We start from the raw sequence: 16524 nt of genomic DNA, 5'->3' as shown, positions 1-16524 counted from the left end.
GTGCTTCTGTTTTTACAGACTTGTTGGGCTGCATCCAATCCTCAGTTATTTGGGCCTTAATCAGAGAGTCACCAGAATTTCCAGGCTGTAGGCTGTCATGAGTTTTGATGTTCATTATCCGGGAGTTGATGGCTGTCTTTTAATATACGATATTTGTTTTTCTCTTTCTGACTTGCTTCACTCTGTATGACAGTCTCTAGGTCCATCCATGTCTCTACAAATGACCCAATTTCATTCCTTTTTATGGCTGAGTAATATTCCTTTGTATATATGTAGTTTATACTGTGATGGCTGTCTTTTTTTTTTTTTTAACATCTTTATTGGGGTATAATTGCTTTACAATGGTGTGTTAGTTTCTGCTTTATAACAAAGTGAATCAGTTATATATATATATATATATATGTTCCCATATCTCTTCCCTCTTGCGTCTTCCTCCCTCCCACCCTCCCTATCCCACCCCTCCAGGCTGTCACAAAGCACTGAGCCAATATCCCTGTGCCATGCGGCTGCTTCCCACTAGCTATCTACCTTACTATGTTTGTTAGTGTGTATATGTCCCTGACTCTCTCTCGCCCTGTCACAGCTGACCCTTCCCCCTCCCCATATCTTCAAGTCCGTTCTCCAGTAGGTCTGCGTCTTTATTCCTGTCTTACCCCTAGGTTCTTCATGACATTTTTTTTCTTAAATTCCATATATATGTGTTAGCATACGGTATTTGTCTTTGTCTTTCTGACTTACTTCACTCTGTATGACAGACTCTAGGTCTATCCACCTCATTACAAATAGCTCAGTTTCGTTTCTTTTTATGGCTGAGTAGTATTCCATTGTATATATGTGCCACATCTTCTTTATCCATTCATCCGATGATGGGCACTTAGGTTGTTTCCATCTCCGGGCTATTGTAAACAGAGCTGCAATGAACATTTTGGTACATGACTCTTTTTGAATTTTGGTTTTCTCAGGGTATATGCCCAGTAGTGGGATTGCTGGGTCATATGGTAGTTCTATTTGTAGTTTTTTAAGGAACCTCCATACTGTTCTCCATAGTGGCTGAACCAATTCACATTCCCACCAGCAGTGCAAGAGTGTTCCTTTTTCTCCACACCCTCTCCAGCATTTATTGTTTCTAGATTTTTTGATGATAGCCATTCTGACTGCTGTGAGATGATATCTCATTGTAGTTTTGATTTGCATTTCTCTAGTGATTAATGATGTTGAGCATTCTTTCATGTGTTTGTTGGCAGTCTGTATATCTTCTTTGGAGAAATGTCTATTTAGGTCTTCTGGCCATTTTTGGACTGGGTTGTTTGTTTTTTTGTTATTGAGCTGCATGAGCTGCTTGTAAATTTTGGAGATTAATCCTTTGTCAGTTGCTTCATTTGCAAATATTTTCTCCCATTCTGAGGGTTGTGTTTTGGTCTTGTTTATGGTTTCCTTTGCTGTGCAAAAGCTTTGAAGTTTCATTAGGTCCCATTTGTTTATTTTTGTTTTTATTTTCATTACTCTAGGAGGTGGGTCAGAAAGGATCTTGCTGTGATTTATGTCATAGAGTGTTCTGCCTATGTTTTCCTCTAAGAGTTTGATAGTTTCTGGCCTTACATTTAGGTCTTTAATCCATTTTGAGCTTACTTTTGTGTATGGTGTTAGGGAGTGATCTAATCTCATACTTTTACATGTACCTATCCAGTTTTCCCAGCACCACTTATTGAAGAGACTGTCCTTTCTCCACTGTACATTCCTGCCACCTTTATCAAAGACAAGGTGTCCATATGTGTGTGGGTTTATCTCTGGGCTTTCTATCCTGTTCCATTGATCTATCTTTCTGCTTTTGTGCCAGTACCATACTGTCTTGATTACTGTAGCCTTGTAGTATAATCTGAAGTCAGGAAGCCTGATTCCTCCAGCTCCTTTTTTCGTTCTCAAGATTGCTTTGGCTATTCGGGGTCTTTGGTGTTTCCAAACAAATTGTGAAATTTTTTGTTCTAGTTCTGTGAAAAATGCCAGTGGTAGTTTGATAGGGATTGCATTGAATTTATAGATTGCTTTGGGTAGTAGAGTCATTTTCACAATGTTGATTCTTCCAATCCAAGAACATGGTATATCTCTCCATCTATTTGTATCATGTTTAATTTCTTTCATCAGTGTCTTATAATTTTCTGCATACAGGTCTTTTGTCTCCTTAAGTAGGTTTATTCCTAGATATTTTATTCTTTTTGTTGCAATGGTAAATGGGAGTGTTTTCTTGATTTCACTTTCAGATTTTTCATCATTAGTATATAGGAATGCCAGAGATTTCTGTGCATTAATTTTGTATCCTCCTACTTTGCCAAATTCATTGATTATCTCCAGTAGTTTTCTGGTAGCATCTTTAGGATTCTCTATGTATAGCATCATGTCATCTGCAAACAGTGACAGCTTTACTTCTTCTTTTCCGATTTGGATTCCTTTTATTTCCTTTTCTTCTGTGATTGCTGTGGCTAAAACTTCCAAAACTATATTGAATAAGAGTGGTGAGAGTGGGAAATCTTGTCTTGTTCCTGATCTTAGTGGAAATGCTTTCAGTTTTTCACCATTGAGGATGATGTTGGCTGTGGGCTTGTCATATATGGCCTTTATTATGTTGAGGAAAGTTCCCTCTATGCCTACTTTCTGCAGGGTTTTTATCATAAATGGGTGTTGAATTTTGTCAAAAGCTTTCTCTGCATCTATTGAGATGATCATACGGTTTTTCTCCTTCAATTTGTTAATATGGTTTGTCACATTGATAGATTTGCGTATATTGAAGAATCCTTGCATTCCTGGAATAAACCCCACTTGATCATGGTGTATAATCCTTTTAATGTGCTATTGGATTCTGTTTGCTAGTATTTTGTTGAGGATTTTTGCATCTATGTTCATCAGTGATATTGGCCTGTAGTTTTCTTTCTTTGTGACATCCTTGTCTGGTTTTGGTATCAAGGTGATGGTGGCCTCGTAGAAGGAATTTGGGAGTGTTCCTCCCTCTGCTATATTTTGGAAGAGTTTGAGAAGGATAGGTGTTAGCTCTTCTCTAAATGTTTGATAGAATTCGCCTGTGAAGCCATCTGGTCCTGGCCTTTTGTTTGTTGTCAGATTTTTAATCACAGTTTCAATTTCAGTGCTTGTGATTGGTCTGTTCATATTTTCTATTTCTTCCTGATTCAGTCTTGGCAGGTTGTGCATTTCTAAGAGTTTGTCCATTTCTTCCAGGTTGTCCATTTTATTGGCATAGAGTTGCTTGTAGTAATCTCTCATGATCTTTTTTATTTCTGCAGTGTCAGTTGTAACTTCTCCTTTTTCATTTCTAATTCTATTGATTTGAGTCTTCTTCCTTTTTTTTCTTGATGAGTCTGGCTAGTGGTTTATCTATTTTGTTTATCTTCTCAAAGAACCAGCTTTTAGTTTTATTGATCTTTGCTATTGTTTCCTTCATTTCTTTTTCATTTATTTCTGATCTGATTTTTATGATTTCTTTCCTTCTGGTAGCTTTGGGGTTTTTTTGTTCTTCTTTCTCTAGTTGCTTTAGGTGCAAGGTTAGGTTGTTTATTCGAGATGTTTCCTGCTTCTTAAGGTGGACTTGTATTGCTATAAACTTCCCCCTTAGAACTGCTTTTGCTGCATCCCATAGGTTTTGGGTCGTTGTGTCTCCTTTGTCATTTGTTTGAAATGAATAGTAGAGAACATTAATTCTTCAGGTTTTTAAACATCTGTAGCTGTACCTTTTACTGATCTGTTGGCAGGAAAAATATCTAGTACACTAAAGTTAGCACATTTCTGCTAGACATTTATTGTTTGTGTGAACATTTTTTTCATCATCTAAACTTTGACAGGTGTGTATTTCCTTGAATACTAGTGAAATAGAGTATCTTCCTATTTTCCTGGTCTTTTTTTCCCTTGTATTATGAAATGACAAGGATAGTGAGAGTTATCATGTGTTGAATAGTGCTAAGCATCCAGACCCTTGGCTGAATGCTTTAAGCAACCTGTCACATTTAGTCCTCATAGCAACCCTGTTAGAAAGGTGCTATCACTATCCCTGTTTTAAAGGTGAAGAAAATGAAACGTTTAGGTCCTTTGCTGTCTTAAATTTGTGTAAAGAAAACTTCATACCAGAGGATGCTGCCCTCTGGGATCTTGCTTTTCAGATGGCATTGAAAGGCTATCTGAACACCTGACTGTGAAATAAGAATGGACCATTCAAGAAGAGACAAGAGAACTGAGAGCAAGAGAGCCTGTCCTTTGCGTTCCCCATATTCACAGGTTTCTTAATTCATTGTAATGTATTCACTTATTTTATTAAAAACTTGACTTTTCTGATGTCCATTAAAACTCTTGAAGTTCTTATGATAAATGCTGGCTAATATGATACTAGCTATAAGATACTCATCTTGGAATTTGCTTAAAGGGATTTTTTTTTCCTGAAAGGATGAGAAGGATAATGCCTCAAATCATCAATCATGAGTCCATAGGATGGACCTCAGTATCATTGGGACTCTTAGATTAGGGATGTTGAAGGACTTGAACTTCATAATGAGGGTATTTTTTTTAAGTGTTTTTTAGTTTTTACCTTTTTTGACTTATGATTCCTGCAGATTCTCTTTAAGTTACCTTTTATCCAGGTACTAGCTGGTCTTGAAAAACAAAGTTCTCTTGAGCATACTTGTTTAACATAAACAGTTCAAAATTGTATTAAACAGTTTAAAATGTGCTGCCTCCATTCTTGGTCTACCCCACATAATTGGCAGCGGGCAGTCTGGTGTGTATATTCCACATTCTTTTCCACTCATGCCCGCACACATATCCGAGAGTGTTGTACCATGGACGGTGAGCCACTGCTAGTCCCCACCCCTACATAATGTATACCTCACCAGGTTAGTAAATGTATGTGGAATTTTTTTATTTTTAAAATTAATTTTAATATCTTGAATAATCTCATGGTTTTAAAAATCATTCTCTCTATATACACCTATTATTTCTATACTGTTTGAAAGTAAGTTACAGACATAATGCTCCTTTATTCCTAAATAACTTAAGTGTGTATTTCCTAAAAACAAAAACATTATGATATTCACATTGATACAATTATTATTGATAATTGGTTGATTTCATTAATTTCAATTTTAAAATAAACCTTAATAATTTTCATTTCCTCAGTTCCAGTAATGTCCCTTACAGCTAAATAATAAGGAGTTAAATAGATAAAGCTTAGTTACAGGATCCAAATCAATATCACTTAATGCATCTAATTGTTAATGTGTATCTTTTTTTATTAATTTATTTATTTTTGGCTGCGTTGGGTCTTCGTTGCTGCATGTGGTCTTTCTCTAGTTGCGGCGAGCAGGGGCTACTCTTTGTTGTGGTGCGCGGGCTTCTCATTGCAGTGGTTTCTCTTTGCAGAGCACGGACTCTAGGTGCACGGGCTTCAGTAGTTGTGGCATGTGGGCTCAGTAGTTGTGGCACGCAGGCTCAGTAGTTGTGGTGCACGGGCTTAGCTGCTCCGTGGCATGTGGGATCTTCCTGGACCAGGGCTCGAACCCGTGTCCCGTGCATTGGCAGGAGGATTCTTAACCACTGCACCACCAGAGAAGTCCCGTTAATGTGTATCTTTAGTCTCCTTTGATCTGGAACAGTTCCATAGTGTTGTTTGTCTTTCATTACCTTGACATTTCTGAATAGTATGGGCCAATTTACTTTGTACTATGTCTCTCAATTTGGTTGTCATACTATAATTTTATCTTGTATTTTTCATTAGTGAGGTTGCATCTCTTTTTCACATGCTTAAGAGCCACTTGTATTTCCTTTTCTGTGTACTTTCTTTCATATCTTTTATGCCGTTTTAAGTATTGGTTCTTGGTCTTTTTACTAATTTCTAGGAGAGCGTTGCCCTTTTTGATAGGAGTTACAGATGTCACCATTTGGCTTATGATTTTTGCCATGTAGAGCTGATAAAAAATTATGTAGTTAAATTAGTCAATCTTTTATGGATTCTGGATTTTGAGCCATGGTTAGAAAGGCCTTTTTTTATTCTAAATTTATAAGGGAATTCTCTTCTTGTTTTCTGCTAGTACTTTCATGGTTATTTATGTTTAATAAATACCCTGATCTATTTGGAATTACTCTTAAGATATGGCTCCAGCTTTGTTTCCCAGATGGCTACCCAGTACCCCGACCCCATTTATTGAATAATCTCATCTTTTCCTCAAGTGATATGAAATACCTTTGTCATATACCAAATCCCCAATGTAATTAGGCCTATTTCAGGGCTTTATATTCTGTTTAGATGTTCTGTCTATTCCGGCACCAGTACCCTATTTTTATTGTAGGCTAATGGTGTTTTATATCTTTTAGGGCTAGTTTCTCCATGTTGCTCTTTTTTAGAATTTTTGTAATCATATTTATGAGCTGTAGAATCAGCTTGTCTAATCACCCTCATCATCCCCCAACAACCCCAAAAATACCTATTGGTATTTTTATTGGGATTGCATAGATTTAGTAATTCGCTTAGAGAAAATTGGCATCTATATGATGCTTAGTCTTCATGTTTAAGACTGTGATAAGTCTTTCTGTTTGTTCTGTTCTTCTTTTGTATCTTTTAGGAGGGGTTTTGAAGTTTATGTCTTTCATATTTCACAAGTTTATTGATAGGTAGTTTATCTTTCTCATGTCTATTTGTAATCAAACTTGTTTGTCCATTATATCTACAAACCTTGTAAACTGTTGATGACTATGTATTGGTTTTATATTCCATTACTTTACTGAATATCTTGTTTTCACTTGATTACTCAGATTTTCCAAGTATACATTCATGTCATTTGCAAATAGTGATAAGTTTACCTTGCCTTATCTAATTTTTATTCTTGTAATTTCACTTTCTTACCTAGAATAAGAAAAGGAACTTTCTTTACTAGAGGTATCTAGCATTGGCTAGTACCTTCAGTAAAAGTAATGGGGGTAATAGTGGACATCCTTGACTTTGGTGGTTATAGTTTCTCTATTATGATAGTGGTTTTGGCCTAAATAGATACATTTCACTATGTGAAGGAAATATCCTTATTCTTAATCTATTGAATCTTTCAAAATCAAGTATAACTTTTGAATTTTGAGCAGATGCTTTCTGTGTGTTATAGAGATGATCATTTGATTTTCCTCCTAATATCTCTCAATATGATCTATTGAGAGATAGATCAGCAACAACTGAGGCTGTCAGTGTTGAACCATCAATGCATTCTTGATGTGTATGATCACAATATATTATTATTTTTTAATGCATTGCTGGATTTTGTTAATACATATTTCTTTAGGATTTGAGCATTAATATTCATGAGTGGGGTTGATCTGAAGTTTTTTTGGGGGGGTGGTAGTGTCATCTTTGGGAGGTTTAGATATCGGTATTATGTTTGCTTCACAAAAGATTTTGGGGAGGGACTTCCCTGGCAGTCCAGTGGTTAACACTTTGCACTTCCACTGCAGGGGGTGCGGGTTCAATCCCTGGTCAGGGTACTAAGATCCCACATGCCATGCGGCTTGGCAAAAAAAAAAAGATTTGGGGGAGTGTTCTTTTCCTTAAAAAACATGGGAATTTGTGTCTGTGTATGAAACATAAATATTACATGTAATATGTTGAGTGTGTGTGTATTTAAAAGTTTGTTAGCGTTCCCTATAAAATCATCTGAGTCTAGTATTTTTTTTTGACATACCTTTGAGAATTTCTATTTCTTCTTTGGGAATCAGTCAGTTTGGGACTTATTTTATTCTGGAGTCAGTTTTGGTAAAGTATTTTTTTCTAAAAATTTGACTCATTCTAATTTTCAAGTTATATACATAGAACTGAGCAAAATGGATTTTTATGTTTTTTAATTCCTTTATTCTGTGATTATTTCCACTTTTTTTCTGATTTTTTATGCTTGTCCTTTCTCCTTCCACATTGCTCCATTTTTATTTCCCTGGATTAGCTAGTTGGGTTTTTTTTAATTTAAAAGAACTAAATTTTAGATTTACTTAGTGCAAATGCTTTTCTGTTTTCTAATGTATCCGTTTTTTATTCCTTTATTGGTTTTCCTGTTATTTTCTATTATTTTTTGAGGCATATGCTTAGTTTGTCTTTTTGTTTTAAGTGCAAAGACTATGAATTTTCCACTAAGCACTGCTTTAGCTATATCCAGTGGATTTTCATAGTTAATTCTAATAAATTTTCTATTTTCTAAATAGTTTTCTATTTTGGATCATATTTCTTCCCCTTTGCCCTTTAAGGGGACATTTAAAAATTTCCAGATAGAGGAGGGTTTTTCTTTTTCTTTTGGCTGAGTCAGGTCTTAGTTGTGGCACATGGGATCTTTTGTTGTGGCATGCAGGCTCCTCGTGGTGCGCAGGCTTCTCTCTAGTTGTGACGTACAGGCTCCAGAGCGCATGGGCTCAGTAGTTGCGGCATGTGGGCTTACTTGCACTGTGCCATGTGGGATCTTAGTTCCTGCACCAGGGTCGAACTGGCATCCCCTGCATTGCAAGGCTGATTCTTAACCACTGGACCACCAGGGAAGTCCCTGGAGGAGGGTTTTTTTGTTTTGTTTTTGTTTTTGTTTCTTGCTGTATGCGGGCCTCTCACCGCTGTGGCCTCTCCCGTTGCGGAGCACAGGCTCCGGACGCACAGGCTCAGCAGCCATGGCTCACGGGCCCAGCCGCTCCGCGGCATGTGGGATCCCCCTGGACCGGGGCACGATCCCGTGTCCCCTGCATCGGCAGGCGGACTCTCAACCACTGTGCCACCAGGGAAGCCCCAGGAGGAGGGTTTTTGATTGTCTGTTTTTTTAATTTCCAGTTTTATTGTATTGTGATCAGAAAATGTTACTTGTACTATTTTTTGGAATGTATTGATGTGTTCCTTATGGTTAAATTTTTGCAAATATTTTTTGTGAATTTTTGTGTTCTAGATAATTGAAAACAGTTAAATATTTAGGTTATATTTTATTAGTTATTACATCTTTTCTTTTGCCTGCCATTTGGTCTGCCATAAATTGAGAGATTAATTTCCCATTATTGGTATTTTTTAGATTTCTCATATTTCTGAGATATTTTGCTTTATAATTATCGACTCTCTCTTATTTGTACATAGACATTTATAACATGTTTATGGTGAATTGTACCTTTTATCATTTAAAACATACTCATATTTGTCTTGGTTATTGCTCTTTAGCTAGAATACTACCTTGTTTGAAGATAATTAAGACTTTATTTGCATTTTTCTTTAGCTTTGCTCATTCTTAGGTGTATCTCTTATATACAGCATAGAATTGAGTTTTGCTTTGAGAAGGTCTTAAAATCTTGTTCTTTCAATAGTTGAGTTTAGCCTGTTTACATTTAGTGATAATGACAAGTATCTATTTTATTTATTTGTGTGTGTAGTTGTGATATTTAAAAACTTCTGTACTTTATTCTAGTGGACACCTATATAATCATAACTATAGAACAATATACTTAACCCTTTATTTCATTGTCTTCTAGTTTCCTACCATGAACAGTAACAAAATTACTGTTTTTCCTTCCTTCCTTTTGCTCTTTCTCTCCTCTACTATCTGATTTTGGTCAGAAATATTACTTTTGCCCATCATTATAATTGATTTGTTAGCTTCAAGTATCATCCTTTGACTTCCAGCTATATTAGATGACAATTAATTTACTCTACCGCTTGCCTTTTTCCTTTTCACTCTCACATTTTGTTAATTGTAATGACTATCTTTTTGGTGCATTTATATATTCTGGCAATCTAATCCCTATTTTTAGTTTTTTTTTTTTTTTTGGTATTTTGGAATTTTTGAATTTTATTTTTAATTTATTTTTTGTACAGCATGTTCTTATTAGTTGTCCATTTTATACATCTAATCCCTATTTTTAGTTTTATTTCTACAGTTAATTTGAGACAAGCCTTCTGCTGGTTTCCCTAATAATTTCTGGGTTGACCGAAGTTCACCCTCTAGGCCCTTGATATTCAAAGTGTAGTCCATGCAGTAGCATCATTGACATCATTACCTACATGTTAGAAACGTAGAATCTCTGCCCCAACCAAGACCTGCTGAATCAGAATTTGCATTTTCATACAATTCCTATGTGATTTGATATGTTCACTGAAGTTAGAGAAGTAACACTATAGTAGTAGTTTCCAAGAGAAGAGCTGGATCATGGGAATAGTTTTGGATGAGAATTTATCTATAGCATTTAGCCTTGAAGGAGAGTTCAACTGGGTGTAAAATCCTTGGGACATCATTTGGATCCTGACTCAAATAAAACAGCTGTAACAAAGTTTTGATACAATATGAAAAAAGTTTTAAAAGCATTGGGTATTAGGTGATATGAAGAAATTGTTAATTTTATTAGCATGTAATGGTATTTTGCTTCTTTTTAAAAGTCTTTATCTGCTGAAGAGACATACATATGTGTTTATGGACAAATTTATGTATTTTGAGGATTCGGTTTAAAATAATCCATCCCCTTACCCCAGTAAAGTTGGAATGGTATGGGGAATAGATTAAAGAAGAACATAGGGCTAATAAATTTTGAAGCTGGAGTTGGGGATAGATATAGGGCAGGCATTTCATATTCCTTCTACCTTTGTATATGTTTGAAAAATTCTATAACACAAAGTTAAGAAAATAATTGAATCATAATAGTTTGCTGTTTTCCCATTTTCTGGTGTTGAATGTGGCTATGAAGAACTCAGGCTGGTTTTTTCTTTAAGTCAGTATCTTGATCTTTTTGCCTGTCCTATTCTTTATTTATCTTTGATAATCAGTAACTTTAATGACTATCATATGATAATAATCATATCATAAGTTTTGATGCTGACCGGGGTCAGTTTTTCCTGGCACTTTCAATATTTAGCTTCAAGGCTAATGAATGTTGTCTTGAATTATATCTTTATTTTTTGTTCCATTCTCTTCTTTTGGTTTTCTTATTTGGGGGCTCCAATTATGCATATTTTGGATCTCCTTTGTCTGCCTTCTTTATCACTTCTCTCTAATCTTTTTTTCTCTTACATTTTTTTCATGTTGTCTCTTCCCTCTTGTGCTCCTACCACTTTCATCTTTCTGTTTTTCCCCCTTCTGTCCAGATTCTTTCAACTCACATTTTATTTCCCTTTGTTCTTAAATTTTTTAATACAGTTGATTGAGTTTTCAAAATATCTGAATCCTTTTTCATTAATTTATTGAGTACTTAGTGCATCTTTCTAATTTGTAGGCATATCCTTTAGTTCTTGGAAATTTCTTATTTCTTTGATTCCTATATTCTGTTTTCTTCCATAAAAATTGTTATTATTTCTTGTCTTTTGTTTTAAGCAACATTTTTATTATGCTCAAAGATTTGGGATGGCGCATCACGGGCTGGTTGCTTCTGTCATGCTGGCATGACTTTTTTTCCTCCCCCTCCCCTAAATATTTATTTTTATTTATTTATTTTACTTTTGGCCGCATCAGGTCTTAGTTGCAGCATGTAGGATCTTTCATTGTGGCACACGGGCTCTTTATTGCAGTGCGCGGGCTTCTCTCCAGTTGTGGTGTGTGGGTTTTCTCTCTCTAGTTGTGGTGCACAGGCTCCAGAGTGCATGGGCTCTGTAGTTGTGGCATGCAGGCTCCAGAGTGCGTGGACTCTGTAGTTGTGGTGCGTGGACTCTGTAGTTGTGGTACGCAGGCTTGGTTGCCCGGCTGCATGTGGGATCTTAGTTCCCCGACCAGGGATTGAACCCACATTCCCTGCATTGGAAGGCAGATTCTTTACCACTGGACCACCGGGGAAGTCCCAGTATTTGTCTTTTTGTTATTTTGAGCATATATATTTGACTTTCAACCCTTTTGTTGAATTTTTTTTTCCTATTTTGTTTTTAGTTTCTAAGATCTCTTTTCCTGTTTTTTTTTGTTTGTTTGTTTTTATTTGCTGATTAAAGCTTTTAAAACGGCAGTGCTCTCTTCCCAGGTTCAAAATATTTTTATTTTTGTGAAGACACAGGTTTCTCCCCCCCCCACCCCCAATATGTTTTCTTTCTACTACATGGACCCTATTTCCTCTGTTTATTTGGCTCTTAGTTTTGGAGGAATGTGAGGCAATAAAAAATATGACTGTAGGGTCATTGTGTGTGGATGAAGTTTGTCTACTGATGGGCCTTTCCACTGAGTAGGGAAAGCTGTCTTATCACTGTAGGGTCTAGAGATGGCAGTGTCTTGTCTCTGAGGCTGATCAATTCCTCTAGAAATAAATCCTCTAGTCTCCTCCTGTGGGTATATAACCTGGCTTCCGGCATTTGGAAGCAGATGAGGATCCCGCTGTTCACGCTTGCATTTAACCCCACATAGCATTCTTCAGTCTGAGGTGTTTCTGATTTGTATTCTTCAAACAATACATTTTTGTGTCTTGTAGGATGAAGACAGCAGTAGGCAACAGGGTGTCTGATTGGTTCGCAGAGTTAAATCCCATCTTCTTTCCATCCCTACTCTGTCTTGTGCCTCCAAGCATAGAACCTTTCTGGACTTCTGTTGGTCAACCAACTTGCTTCTTTATACCTTCCCTCTCCAGGCACCTATGTTTTAGGTTCCTTCCCTCTCCTAAATGGGTCACAGCTCATACAAATGCTTTGCATATTCCAAAATATGTTATTCTCATTTCTCTTTCTACTGTTTTCTTTGTCCTTGTAGATTTGTGTCATATTTATTCTTAGTGTTTTTAGGAGTTAGAGGAAATGACAGATGTGGTCAATCAACCATGTTTTACTAGAACTCAAAAACTGGTTATTGAAAAGACCAGTGACATTGATCTTTGGTGGACCTGATTAAGGTGAAAGATGAGAAAGCACTAATGCATATTAGCAATGTGAAAGGAAATATAAGAAACATGTATAAGAGAATATTAACTACAACTTTATGATAATCAATTTGAAACCCTATAGCAGGGTTAGCAAGCTGCATCCTGCAAACTAAATCTGGCCCAACACTTGTTTCTGTAAATAAAGTTTTATTGGAACACAGCTATAACTCATTTGTTTACATATTGTCTAATGTTCTTTTGCACTATAAGAGTTGAGTATTTGTGACAGAACCATATGGCTCACAAGGCCTAAAATATTTACTGCATAACCCTTTATAGAAAGAGTTTGCTGACTCCTGCTGTAGAGGAAATTATTTCCTAGAGAAAAAGACTACAAGTGACTTAAAAGTGCTGTACTAGATAAATAACCATAGGAGAGATTGGAAAGGTTATTAACGATCTTTTAAGAAGTCTCCAACAAGAGAACTGAATTCTGAGTTCACTAATCTTTGAAGAACAGGTAATTTCCTTTTCCTTTAGATTATCTTAGACCATAGAATAATATGGAAAAGCCTACTCAAGATGATATCATCAAATTATTAATGTAGTCATCTTTTAAAGAAACCTCGCTGTTGGAGCTTTTTGTTTTGCAGTTTTAAGAGAGTTCATATTGTTCATGCAGTGGTAACAGAATGTGGTACCAGGGTCCACAGTGACCAAACACACTCCTTCTGTCTCTGGGAAGGGTGGTGCAGCATTTTTCTGACAGAGTTCACTGATCCCCTTGACCACACAATTCCCTACTTTTTCTTAATACCATTTGTGGACTTTTTACATTAGTTCCATTTCTGAGTTGTAGAACCACCCTCATTACTAAGAAAAATTGTGTGTGTACAGTATATGTATATGTTTGTGTACACATCTTAATCTTAGCCTTCCAGGCCTGAAAGAGGACAGATGCAGTCTTTTCATTTCTGTTCATCTGTTTTATAGTTAAAACTAGTCATTTTGGAATCATTAGAATAATAATGTGTATAATATTATTGTAACAGATTGTACTAATGTAGTAATTGTAGTGTTACTATACTCTGTTTTCAGATATTTCTTTTTGTTACTTTGTGAGCAGTAACATTCCCCATCTGTAGGTCATATGATAGTGTTGAATTGTCCTTTTTATAGTGAGTCCAGTATCCATAGTTGCATCATGTCAGCAAATGGTCAACTTAGTTCAGGGATTTCCAAGACTGATTTGGGAGTCCCAAATCAGGTTCAGTGGTTTGCTAGGAGGACTCAGAATTCAGAAGAGCTATTACACTCCTGGTTACAGCCTATTTGAGAGAAAGGGTCAGATTAAGATCAATGGAAAAAAACATGTAGGGCAAGGTCTAGGAGACACAGAACAAGCTTTCGGTTGTCCTCTTCCTAGTGGAATCACGTGAGCAGTGCTTAATTTCTCCCGAAACAAAGTGTGACAACACTGAAGGAGTGTTGCCAGACACTCCACAGTTTGACTCTGGAGTCAAACTCATACCATGTGGCCCAAGGCCCCATCATCAGTTGCATTGTTAGCATAATCTATGAAGGGCAGCTCAAGGCTTCATTCAGGTAAACAGATACACTCTTAAGAGGCAGGATATTCCAAGAGCACAGAGGTTATCTTCCAGGTGGCAGGCAAGGGCCAAACTTCTCTTTGAAATGTGCAGGGTTTGGACAACCCAGACCTGCTGAGTTAATCCTTTACTGTACATCACCACATATCAAGTTCCTCATCATATGTACTTTCTCTACCACCACTACAAACAAATTTTAAATGACACTTATAATAGGTTTAAACCCATTTAATAATGCAGATCTGCCAGCATCCATTTTTGAATGGAAGAAAAAGTTCTTTCCGAAAGGTCATATTCAATTCACATTTGGATTAGATAAAATGTCAATTTACATCAGATATTTACCTTTAGGCTTTAGAAGGTAAGGCTGAATTGTGTCACTTCTTTCGTTCAAGAGTATTTGGCCCCCAAATCCCTGTGCATGAAAAATGGAGTGATAAACATAAGGAGTCAGCATCTTTCAAATGTGGATCAAATCCATTGGAAAGGGGGTACAAATTGGGCTAGGTGTGGCCAAGGATCAGAATGTTATCATCTTTATCTTTTTTGTGGCACATCTTTTAATTTTATTTCCTCTTAGGCACTTTATGTTATTAAAAAACTAAAAAAAAAAAAAAAAATGCACATCTTGGATTCCAAGAAATTGTTTGTAGGGTTTTAGAAACTACAGCAGTATTGAGGGTATATGGGGGAACCCCCGAGTTTTCAGTTTGGCTCAGATACTGGATGAGTTCAAAAGTGATGCTGAAGCTGAAGCTGACTGGAAATGTCTAGACTATAACCTAAAGTGTCTGGTCTTTGTAAAGATTCTGGCTTATAAAGGATGCAAGGCTTAACATTTAAAAAAATCTTTAGTAATGGTGAGAGGAAAAGAAAAAAAAAAGTTCCCTCAAGTATAAATACATTTTTAGTCTGTTTTTTAAAACAAAATTTGAATCATCATATCTGTATACCTTTGCTCTCTTCACTCACCATTATGTCTGAGCAGCAGTGTTTTAAAAGAAGGGTGTTTAGGTACAGAAGTCTTTTTCCTTGCAGGGATGGAATGGGATAGGAGGGACAGATTAGTGCTCTCTGTTGGAAAGTGGTTAGCATTTTGTAACATTGCTTCATTAGGGTTACTACCCAAGGGCAGCTCATGCCAAGGTATTACTTTGTGGTCTCAACCTTGGGAGCATCCCTCTCCATGCAGTGGGTGCCCAGTCTTGGGGAGAAGCTCTGAGCAAGTTGGGTGCTCTTGGGTGTGAGTTGATGGAAGGAATGCTGAAGCCCCAAATCCTGAGAGCTGACTGTCCCACCAAGTGAGTGCGCTTGACACTGTGTCAGAGGTGACCAAGGCTTAATTTTACAGGAGAGCAACAGACACTTTATAAAGTTGTTTTTCAGTAACAGTAGCCTGTGCTGAGTTAACTTTAGTCCTTGCTTCCATTAAACAACTTGTTTTCTCCCTCTCGTTCACAGAGCTCTCTTGCTGAGACCTTGGATAGCACGGGCAGTCTTGACCCCCAGAGATCGGACATGATTTACACCATAGAAGATGTTCCTCCCTGGTACCTGTGCATATTTCTGGGGTTGCAGGTAAGATGATTCCTTTGGAATATAACCACCAGCAGATGCTTGAATTGTCTGTCTGGATTATTTAAAATTCAATTTTTATTTTTTATTTATTGACAACTTTAATATAAATTACTCTTTTAAGAATGTTGAATGGGAATTGTTAACATGAACTTCATAACAGTGAAAGGAGGAAAACAGGAGGAGTAGGTTAATCATGGAATGAAAGAAGGAAAATGTTCAGGGAATAAGCAAGAGAAATGACATGGAAGTAAGGGAAAAAGATCATAGATGTGTGGAAAGGGGAGAATAGAGGGAAGATAAAGGTAGAAGAATAGAGAAGAAAAGGGTTAATGTTCATCTCTCATGCCTAGTTAATCAACCACAGTCACCGTCAGTTCTGCCATGAAATATGGGTGACACTGAGAAGTGCTGTGTTGGTCAGGGCATAAATGTGGAGGCTTCAATCTTATTTTTAAAGGAAGGCAAACTTCGCCTCGGTGGTGTCTGCTTTGTCTGCTGCAATTTCCAGTGGGAGCAGAGCAGGGAAGCTGCC

The 16524-nt window shown here is 36.8% G+C and overlaps 1 protein-coding gene across 3 annotated transcripts in view; it reads left to right on the top strand.

The window, feature by feature from the left end:
* Nucleotides 1-16524, top strand: part of SLC23A2 (solute carrier family 23 member 2) — a 339540-nt gene that overhangs the window by 278434 nt on the left and 44582 nt on the right. For all 3 annotated transcript variants that reach the window (XM_049699483.1, XM_004276442.4, XM_033440280.2), the window contains one exon: nucleotides 15876-15992. In XM_049699483.1, the coding sequence (XP_049555440.1) occupies nucleotides 15876-15992 (117 nt within the window). The remainder of the gene's footprint in view (nucleotides 1-15875; nucleotides 15993-16524) is intronic.

Source organism: Orcinus orca, chromosome 16 (assembly GCF_937001465.1).
Source record: "Orcinus orca chromosome 16, mOrcOrc1.1, whole genome shotgun sequence".
NCBI classification, from domain to species: Eukaryota; Metazoa; Chordata; class Mammalia; order Artiodactyla; family Delphinidae; genus Orcinus; species Orcinus orca.
Note: the sequence above shows the minus strand (reverse complement) of the source record. Positions and strands in the feature narration are given on the sequence as shown.